General features: G+C 38.6%; 1 protein-coding gene across 3 annotated transcripts in view; it reads left to right on the top strand.

The window, feature by feature from the left end:
* The first annotated feature begins 886 nt into the window (after positions 1-886).
* LARS2 (leucyl-tRNA synthetase 2, mitochondrial) overlaps positions 887-10,832 on the top strand; it is an 82,051-nt gene continuing 72,105 nt past the window's right edge. For all 3 annotated transcript variants that reach the window (XM_077786692.1, XM_021547918.2, XM_021547917.2), the window contains exons 1-3: positions 887-972; positions 3,860-4,107; positions 5,964-6,092. In XM_077786692.1, coding sequence (XP_077642818.1) covers positions 3,877-4,107; positions 5,964-6,092 — 360 coding nt within the window. In that variant the 5' untranslated portion in view covers positions 887-972; positions 3,860-3,876. The remainder of the gene's footprint in view (positions 973-3,859; positions 4,108-5,963; positions 6,093-10,832) is intronic.

Below are 10,832 nucleotides of genomic sequence, written 5' to 3'. Positions count from 1 at the left end.
CTAGGATGACCCTATTGGAGCAAGGAGGTTAGATGATAGCTGGGGCACACTGCACTAGAGCTGAGCTCATGCAAACACATGGAATTTCAGGACAAGAAAGAGAACTGCAGTGCTTTTCCTGCTCCCACATACCCATTTTGTGATCCTGTATTTCTGTGACTCCTGCTTTTTACTCTGACTAGTCAAAAAGACATCACCAAAAAAATCCCCAAACCGTTGCCTTTATTTCAGAATCTGCCAAAAAAACCCAAACAAATAAAAAAAAAAAAAAAAACAAAACCCAAAAGGTAAGTAAAATCATTGAAATTGCTGAACTCTAGACCTAACCTATACAGTCACTTTACAGGGATCTGTATATGCTGTGGAGAGCAGCAAAACTAACCACACAGAAAAGGTCAGGTTGGAGGGGACCACAGTTGGTCGCTTGGTCCAACCTCCCTGCTCAAGCAGCATCATCCTAGAGCACACGGCACAGGACTGTGTCCAGATGGTTCCCGAATATCTCAAATGAGGGAGACTCCACAACTTCTCTGGGCAGTCTGTTCCAGTGCACGGTCACTGCACAATGTTCTTCGTGTTCAGCTACGCAGCAGTTTCTGCCTGCACCAGTTGTCTCATGGCACACTGCTTGGCACCACCAAGAAACATCCTCTTGGCACCTCCTCTTTAGATATTTATAAATATTAATGAGAGTCCCTCTCTTCTCAAGGCTGAGTAGGCTCTGTGCATTTTCTACAGAGCTCAACCGCGGTTGAGTTAATAATCTTTTTTATTATTACTATTTTTGTTATTTACGACTGCTCTACCTCTCCACGCTACATTCGGGAGAGGGGGAAACCCTTGCCGCTCCCTCCCTGCGCGGAGCTCCCGCCCCGCCGGGCGGTGCCGGAGGCGGCGCCTCGCTCCGACACCGACGCGCCAAGATGGCGGCGCCCGCGGCGCGGCGGGGCGGCTGAGGGAGGGCGCGCGCAGGTAACGGACCCCGCCGGCCGCGCCTCGCGCCCCCGCCCGCCGGAGCCGCGCTCATCCCGCGGCCCAAAGCCCGCTCCTCTGGGCTCCTTGCCCGCGCCCGGCCGGCCCTCCCGGCGGTCCTGTGCCCGCGGGGTTCCCCCCCGCTCCTGCCTCCCTCTGTCGCCGCTCCTCTGCTCGCTCTGTCCCGCCCGTGGAGCCGCCTGCTCTCCGTGCAAGCTTCTCCAGCGGCGGGACACCCCTCCATCTCCCCGGGGCTGAGTGAAATGTGCTGGGCCTCATCAGGCAGTTTCCAGGACTTTAATTCAGTCTCCCGCGTGCTTACTGCATTTTTCCAAACATCTTCTGTGTCAGGGAGGTTTACTTTGGGTATTAGGAAAAGGTTCTTCCACCAGAGGGTGGTTGGCACTGGAACAGGCTCCCCAGGGAAGTGGTCACGGCACCAGCCTGACAGAGTTGAAGGGTGCTTGGACAATGCTCTCGGGCACATGGTGTGACTCTTGGGGTGTCCTGTGCAGGGCCGGGAGTTGGAGTCAGTGATCCTTGTGGATCTCTTGTAGCTCAGCACATTCTGTGATTTATTTCTCTTATCAGACCAGCCCCTTCTTCCTTTCTTAGCACATCTGCCTAAGACAGTTTTAGGCTCATAGGAGACCCACACAGGGTCTTTCTGGGCTCCTTGAAAGACCCACACAGCAATGGGCTGGAGTGCCCTTGACTGAGGCAGGAAAAGGCACTCTCCTTGTCCTAGTCCCATGCACACAAGCCTGGAAAGGAAAAGCAGCTTAGAGCTGTGTCTTTTTGATTTGATTATCCTCTGTGTCATGCATCCTGGCTTGGCCCAACACATGGCTGGCTGACCATTGCATCATGTGCATGATGGTACCTAGGAGCAGGAAGGATGCTACAGTTCTTTCTCATCCTGAAATTACATGTGTTTGAATGAGCTTAGCACTAGTGCAGTGTGCCCTTGGCTGTGGCTGTTTTTCCACTGCCACCCATTGCTCTGACCCCTGCTTGGGTGACCTGTAAGGGCCTGAGGTCACCCAAATATACCCTCTCAGGCATGGTGTTGGCTGGTGGGCTTCCCTTGAGCTGTGCACAGGCACAGGGTCTGTGTTGTTTCTGTCTCAGAATCACAGAATCAATTAGGTTGGAAAAGACCTCTGAGATCATGGAGTCTAAGCCATGACTAAACACCACCCTGTCAACCAGACCTTGGCACTGAATGTCATGTGTTGTCTTTCCTGTTTAGTCTTGCATTAAACACCTCCAGGGATGGTGACTCCATCACCTCCCTGGACAGCCCTTTCCACTATCTAATCACCCATTCTGGGAAGAAATTCTTCCTAACATCCAACATAAACTTCCTCATGTGCAGCTTGAGACTGTGTCCTCTCATCCACTAGTCTCCCTTGAATGAAGGATTATATGCACATGTAGCTTCTGAGCTTTAAAATAGTTGCATTGTAAACCAGCAGTGCTGAAATTGACTTGCATAAGGAAGCCCTCCTTTCTGTTGTAAAATAAATCAATAGAAATGAGACATAAGTAATAAGGAAATAATTAGTAAAAATAAGAAAAAAACTTTGAAGTACTGAAATGCTAATTTTGAGATTAGTGTGATGTTATGGAGGGGGGGAAGTTGGAGTCTCCTGAATGACTCATGTGTGCCTGCACTGGGAATCCTGAGTACAGTCCTGGATTTGTTTTTATTGCAAATGAGAGAGATCATGGAGGGTAGCAACAAGAAATCCAAAGCACTGATGTGACATAAGTGAAAAAGTGTTTATAAGACCCTGTTTGATAAGTAAGAGAGAAAAGGAGCAATTCTATAGATAGGTAATGAGACAGGCATTGAGGGTTTGTGTATGCATGAATGTTAAAGGAAGCATAACTCCCACTAGCTTGATGGGGATCTAATTTAGGTGCTATAGCAATTATTTCTACTGATAATGTATCTACCTTATGGGAAATGCATAAGTAAAATATTTTCTTACACAGAGTTTCTCTACACTGAGACTTTACTGATGTAACTGCAAGGAAAATTCTGAATTGACTGAAATAACTAGTTTGGTACAGGTGTATTGGGCAAAATTAAAAAAAAAAAAAAAAACAACACCTAAATATCAAAACCAACCATAGAAGATAGGAAATACTGATGTAAAAATGCCATTTAAAAAAAAAAAAAAGGCAGTCAAGATGAGGCAATCTCAGAGTAGAGCTCTTTTAATGCCATATTTCCTACTGTAGGAACTAAGATCAGCAAATATCTTGTTGAGACTGATCTCAAATATAGGACCTGTTTGATCTTTCTCCTATCTGATTAGCTTTAGAGGACTCGCTCCAAAGCATTTGAGGTGTTAACCAAATTTTTAGTTGAAAAAGAAATCCTTAGCAAAATAGTTGGTTTAGAATATCTGGTTGAATTCTACTAATTATAGTCATCCTCCCCCATCTCTTTTCAGTGATGACAAATTCAGTATTTTTACAGTATAATTTCATCCAACTTCCTCTTCTCTCTGTTTCATTCTGAATTTTTACTGACACCCTTTTAGCCATCTTCTATTCAGGCAGTGGAGCTTCTGGAACCTTCAGTTGACTGATTATGCCTTTATGGGAGACTGAATGCAAGAATTTTATTTTATTAGATAAGACATGTAACACAGTAGTTTTGTCCTGGGTGAGGCCACAATTAGTTCTCTTGACTAAAACGTACATACTTTTATAATTCAGACATGGAAATAAAATGCAAGTTCTATGAAAATCAGCTGAGTAGTCTAAGCTGAGCTAAAATAATTTAATAGCTGCCGCTTTTCAGTATAATCATAATAATCATTGAGTTCTTGTTATATATTGTGGCATGAAATACTTATTTTTATCTTTTCAGATACCATAACCTTAATAATGCAGTCGGTTTATCAAAGAGTTGGCCCGTGTTCCTCATGTTTGAAGAGACAACTAAATGGTTTCCTGGGATTAATTAAATGGCAAAGACTGATTCCTGCTTGTGTGAGAACGATTTACAGTGAGACGGGGAAATGGGAAAAAAACTATGGGTTGGAGACAAGAAAACGAGTTGAAAACTGGTGGTTCCCAAGAATAAAGGATCAGTTCTGCAGAATTTCAGAAACTGATGTAAGCATTGTGAGAACTTTGGAGATTATATGTTTATATTTTTTTTTCTTAGAATGAAATTAATTGAAATTTACTTAGTACAGATGGCTTATAATGATTAGATGCACATTACTTTCAGGGGAAAATACTTTCATGTAGATTATTAAAAACCATTAATGAAATAAGTAAACAGAAATAATTTTTTAAATCCTGAGGAAAAATACAGTAATAGGCAAAGTATAAACTTATGAATTCAGAAAGGGTTTAAGTAATCAATTCTTTCTTTGCATATGATACAATATTTGGCACTTAATTATTTAAAGTATTAAACATCTAATCGGAACTTTTTAAAACAATTTTCTCAAGGTTCTGTTCCACATGTTATGATAAATCTATGGCACTGCACCCTGTGACTCACTAAAAATCTGTGTTAAGGGAAAATGATTTTTTAATTTTTTCTGGTTTACAGTCTCAGGAATAGTAAGTGACTTGAAGGAAAAAGAAAGTTTTCACATGCAATAAAAGATGTTGAATACAGCTGTATCACAGTCTCTGATTCTTTTTGCCTTCACAATTATTCTGTCATAATAGATAAAAAACACTTCTGTGGCTCTTTATGGTTTTTTTGTTAATCTACCTTAAAATTTGCCTTTTCTCTGACAAAAAAAAAAATCTATCAGAATGTTGAAGAGAGAAAAAAACTTGCTTTTTCTGGGGAATAAAACTGAGATTAAATGGTGTGCATGTATACCTGTAGCAGGGAAAGCATTCATTTAGACTTGTGCCTTTTATATACATTTGTACGTAGGAGTCATATGTAGCATACGTATGCTAAGTTCTAAATTGTATTTTTAATGATATTTTTGTCTTATCCCTACAGTTGAAGTAGATTGAATAACATATTAAGAGGCAAATAGTGTGTAGTGTTGCAATGAAGTACTCAGATTATTTCTGATTTTGCTGTGATTGAACAAAAGTGATAAAGAAATATTATTTGAAAAATACTCAGAGTTTTATTCTGAACAGTAAAAGCTGAGACCTGCCTGTAATTTTTTTATTATTGACAAGAAAAATAATGTAAGAACTTAGCAAGTATCATTGTTACTTGATAGTATCAATGTATCAGTGATGAATTCAGTGGTGATCAAGATGTATTAGGAATAATTGATGTGCAAGAGGATTTGTGATTTCTTTGTAACTTTTGTCATTTTAATTAAATCTAAGTAAATGTTTTTTTTTTTTTTGTTTCTTTTCGTTATGCAAAATCTTGCTTGTGTTTGGATCGGAGCATCCACAGTGAAACTGAAGAGTTTCACTCTTCAGCAGGTGTCATCTCTTTAGCAGATGTTCATGGAATTGCGAATGATGTAGTCACTCTGGGAGTTACTGCAGTTTCAGATGACAAAAAGCAACTGGCCAGGAGTGAGCTCTGTGTTTGTTGCAAATACAAAGCAAAACATTAATTATTTAAATTGTTATGAGAGTAATTTAATCTGCTATGTTTCCAGGTTTTTGTTGGGACAGACTAAGAGCACATAGATAATCAGTTGTAGATGCTACAGTGGCAATGGTGCTTTGTTAAGCTCCAGTTCTGTCAATATAGTTTTTTTTTGAGTAAAAGTGAATTAATTTTCATAATATTCAAGTGCCGTAGAAGTGTCTGTATAAATTGATGAGAAGGCAGCAAAGTCTGGTAAAACATCTCCATTTACGGTCCCAAAGAATTTATTCCAATGAACTTTGGCAGTGCTCACTTGGATCAGTTCCAGCAGAACTGTGTTTCTCTTTATGGTGTTGTGTAGTAGTTTGTGCACGTGTATTTATTCAAGTGAAATGCTAACTCATGTAGTTACTAGTTTCTAAAAATTTCTTTCTAGAAATCAAGACCAAAATTTTATGTGCTTTCTATGTTCCCATATCCTTCTGGGAAGCTTCACATGGGCCATGTTCGTGTCTACACCATCAGTGATGCAGTAGCTCGGTTCCAGAAGATGAGAGGGATGCAGGTAAGAATAGATCAGTGGTATAGATCAGGAAATTAGTATTTTTCAAAATCCATGAAAGTGGAATATGTGCTGCAGGTGTGTAGATAATGACCCATGAAGCTTTGAATATTGAAATTTGAGAGTTTTATTAAAGCCAGTGGTGTTCAGAGCTCACTGTTGGTAAGAGTGGTTAGAAGCTACATCAGATGGTAACAGCTGGTGCTGTATGAGGTGCCTGAATCTACTGGTGTGTGGCACAGTGTCACTGAGACATCTGGGCTACACAGTTTCTGTGAGAGGAGGCTGACAACCCTCCTGCCATCAGGGTAGGACATGGGGGAGGAGAATATAGACCTGGCAAAAGAAAATAGATTCCACCAAAATCAACTGCTTTCACCTCTTCTGCTCCTGAGAATGAGTTCATGTCATTTGTCAGATGCAGAGGGACAGCCTCTGTGCCTGCTGGGAGAAAAACCTTTTTTTTGTGACTGCTGCAAGTCAGACAAACAGGATCATGCCACATGTTACATCATGTGTGTGTAGCTGAAAGTTTCTGTTCTGTAGCCTCTGACCCCTTGACTTGCCCATTTCAGCCTTGCTCATATATATGATAGGTCTTCTGAAAGTGCAGGCCTATGAGGTAGGCTAAGCCTAACTTTCTTGCTACATCTTCAAGGAGAAATTCCATTTTCCCTTCCATATTTCTCCACCATGCCTGCCATAATTTCTCCCTTCTGCAGTCTCCACCATGCCTGCCATAATTTCTCCCTCACTCCTTTCTGTCCCTCCGTTAGGGTGAAGGGGTAGCTGAGAGCCTTGTCCCTGCAATCTGCAGTGGGATCCTGGCTGGCATTCTGCAGTAAAGGCTGGCAAGGTAAAATTTGAAGGATGTGAGGAAGGTGTGGGAGAACTGTGGCCTGAGTGACAGCCATATTACAGAGGAAAGACATTTGGTAGATGGAAAATGTGAAGAAGCTGGGAAAACAGTAGGAAGGAGGAATACGGAAAGAGAAGGGAACAAAAAGAAAAATAGTATTGGCAAGGATCTAGGATGACAGGAAGTAGTCTCTACTGTACAAGAGAGAAGGAGCAGCTCAAGAATATAGGTACCAACCTCAAGAGAATACAAAGAAGATGAAATTGAGAAGGAATTGTTAGTTACTGGTTCTGGTGCTAAGTGCCACAATTTCCTTGCTACAAGTGCTGAAGAAGTGTAGCATTTCCTGGGTTTATCACCATCCGTGAGACTCTGATAGGTATCGTCACTGCATTATTCAGTGTGCTGCCTTTCTAAATCCTATGTGTTTTTTGCCAGTGATGAACATACCATGCACTGAATAATTGCTGCTGCTTTGCAGATATGCATTCTTAGGCTTCCAAAATTGCAAGAAAAAGAAATAAATGCCTTAGGCTTTAAATTAGAAGAAACCCTAATGTCCGTTAAAGCACTTACCTTTCCTGACTCCTCTGAATGACCAGAACTTGGATCTCACTAAAAAAATTGAGCTAACAGGGCATTTGAAGAGATTCTTGATTCTTGCTTGATGTTAAGACCATTCATGAAATGGCATTTCAGGATGTATCCATCTCAACAATAGCAGGGAAGGTAGCCAGTAAATTGCTGTTCAGAAAGTTGAAAATTTGCTTCTTCTTGTATTTGTGAAAATGAAGTGAAAATAGTGATCTACATCTAGTAGCATGCTCTAGTTGTAAGTTTTTGAATACAAGGTAAGTAAGCACCTTTAATAGAAACATTTGGAGAAAAGTAAAAAATATAATGTAATTTCAATGAAATGCAAGAGCCACTGTGCAAACAAGTTTTTATTTCCACATTTGCCTATACTTCTCTAGAAAAAAAATTCCAGATTTTCAAGTTTTTACATCTTGCATTTCAGCATATTTTTATATTTCGTGTAAAAATTACTTTGAAGAAGTGCCTTTAGAACATGATGAATTTCTAAAAATACTTGTTAACCAGTTTTAACATCTATTTTTGAATAAAGGTGGGCAGCCAAAGAATTTAACTTTCATTTACGATTAAGAGACATTAAAAATCTCTCAGATGATTTTATGAGTATGTCAGATTAAGAGACATTGTGTTATTGATGTGCATTAACTTGTTGGAACTTAGATTTATCTTAAAGAACTTTTCCTTGGCATTATCCATGCTAATTTCTCTATCACTTAGATTTAGAGTCTGTATAATTGATTTTTTCTTTGCTTGCAATTAATTTAGCAGCCTCTAAAACATCTCTCTGCCTTTTTAATGGTTGTACAATCTGTCAAAGGTTATTATGATGTTTCAGATACTGTGATGGTTGTAGGCTAAGACATGGTTATATCATAAAACTTGATATATTCCCTAGAAAAACAAATTTGTCCCTGTATTGAAGGAATGGCTGGAATTCTTCAGTATATAAAAAGAAAGACTGCTTTAGAAACAAAACTGTTAGTATGCATAATTTTGAAGTTATTCCATTGATTTTCTATTTCGTTCTCAAAATTCAGCTTTAATACTGCATGTTGGAAAGCTTAGGGACTGCTAATTTTTCTCCAATCAAAAAATCTGAGTAGAAGTGAATCCATTTCAGGCATTCAATGCGAGGTTAGGCTAAGATTTTTGAGCAGCAATGTTGTTTAAGCTTTGCATCCATAATTTTCAAATTAAAAGAAAAGTGTAAGGCAATGAGGAATGATGGGCTGCTATGATGAAAATTACAGACAAAACCATTCAGATTTACAGTTCCCAGGGAAAGCTTCAGATTATGATGTATATTTGTTATTTAATAAACAGTGAGGGGAAATGTTTATCATGTTTATGTAGTTGACAAGAATATATAATTGAATAATATATTAATTTATGTTGAATAAGGTGGAGATATTTTTCATGAAGAATGCCTTAATGAGAAAACAATAAATAAGTTACATGTTGATTTAATCTGAGCAGGCAAGAATTGGCCTATATTTTGTAATACTTTAGTGAGGATAGGCTAGAATACATTTACAAAGGAATTAGAGGTCCTTTAGACCTTCTTTGGAATGCAGTTGTGTAATGTCTTCATATTGAAAGTATTTTGAAATTTTAACTGGGAAAGTTTTTAATAATTTGGATTCTGTTGTGGTTTTGGTTTTTCTAAAATGTAGCATTAGTATTCCATTTTTTTAAGATCCATAAGGTCTGATTTTGTTTCATTTAAAATATTCTAGAGAGGTAAAGCACACAGAACTCTACAGATATTTCCCAGAAACCTGTATTGCACCAGCATTTTAAGTGTGAAATAAATATCTATTGCTCTTTTCCCCACCTTGTTTCTGAAAGAAATATTGTTTCAATATAAAACTGTAGATGAAAGCACTGTAAAGCATTGTCTTGTTCCAGCGCTCACTCCTCAAGGACCTGTAGGCAGTGCATGGGAAGCAAGCTGTCATGCACTTGGATTGGGTTGCTGGATAAATGATTCGTAGAGTTTGTGTGTTTTAAGATAACTTGTTTACTTTTTGAATACTGAAGATGAAGTTTGAAGTCTCTGTGTGGGGGAACGTAAGCTGATCTTTCCAGAATGTGTTAAGGGTGACATTTTTCTTGAAGTGCAGTTAAAACAGTTTTTATATAGGGAGAGTTCTACATCTTATTACAACCATCTTTATTATAAAATGCTTTGAAAAAGTTATTTCTATATTTTAAATTACAAATCTATAGCTACTAATAAAACAATCCAGAACTATGATGTGTAGTTTCTGATTGTGTTTGCTCTGTGAATTTACATGCATGTTGTGAATTCATAAGTAGGAGTTTTTTAAGAAGTGATTTCCTATTCATTATTTGAGATTGCTGTGTAGAAATGGTAGAGATATTCATGGTGACTTTCACTATGGCAGATTTCTAGTGTGCTATGCTCTGGGAAAAAGTATTTACCATTACTTTATCATGCTATCATTAACATGTCTTTGGTAAATTCTGAAGTGGATAACTGTGCCTCTCAGAAGACTGAGAATAATTCCCGTAGTGATCAGTAAACAGAGTGATTCAGTTCAGTAGTTCTTGTAATATCTTCGTAATGAAACTGGTACCAAAGCAAGGCAGTCACATGTGAGAGTTGTACAGAACTGAGAATAGTCGTTTCTGTAATCAAACCAGGGTGAAATTCCTGCATGCTGGAATCACATTATACAAATTATTTCTTAATTTATACTTAAACTGGGATGGATGGGATTAGAATATAGTCAGTGATATTTCTGGAATACCCCCAAATGGCTTGAAGAGCATTTCATTTTATCCATAACATATCTTCTTTTAAATTGGATGTATTTTCATTAATTAATTTCCCTTTCAGCAGTGACTCTTAATACTCTTGAAATTGCAAAAGTGAATGGTATTGAAGCCAGACAGACAAGTTTAATTAAAACTCTATAATTAATCATCAGTAGGATGAATTATTTCGATACAGATCCATTTTCTGATCATCACTAGCTACTACTCTCCATGGGTTTTTTTTCTGAGGCTGTTGTGTCCTTTTGTCAGGTTATTTCATGTGGTATAAATCAAGTAGCAAATATTACAAGTATTGCATGTGAATTGAATCTTATTTAATTTCAGTTTTCCCACAGCCTGTACTGAAGGTGTTAATGAGCTCACTCTGTTTAGTTTTGAAAGAAAAAGAGAAAATGAGATATAATTTTAAATATAATTATGTTAGACAAGAATGTGTGAAATTAAGGAGGCAAAAGATAACTTTATTCTCAAAATGTGTGTGGTGCTCT

The sequence above is a fragment of the Lonchura striata genome, chromosome 1 (assembly GCF_046129695.1).
Source record: "Lonchura striata isolate bLonStr1 chromosome 1, bLonStr1.mat, whole genome shotgun sequence".
NCBI lineage: Eukaryota > Metazoa > Chordata > Aves > Passeriformes > Estrildidae > Lonchura > Lonchura striata.
Note: the sequence above shows the minus strand (reverse complement) of the source record. Positions and strands in the feature narration are given on the sequence as shown.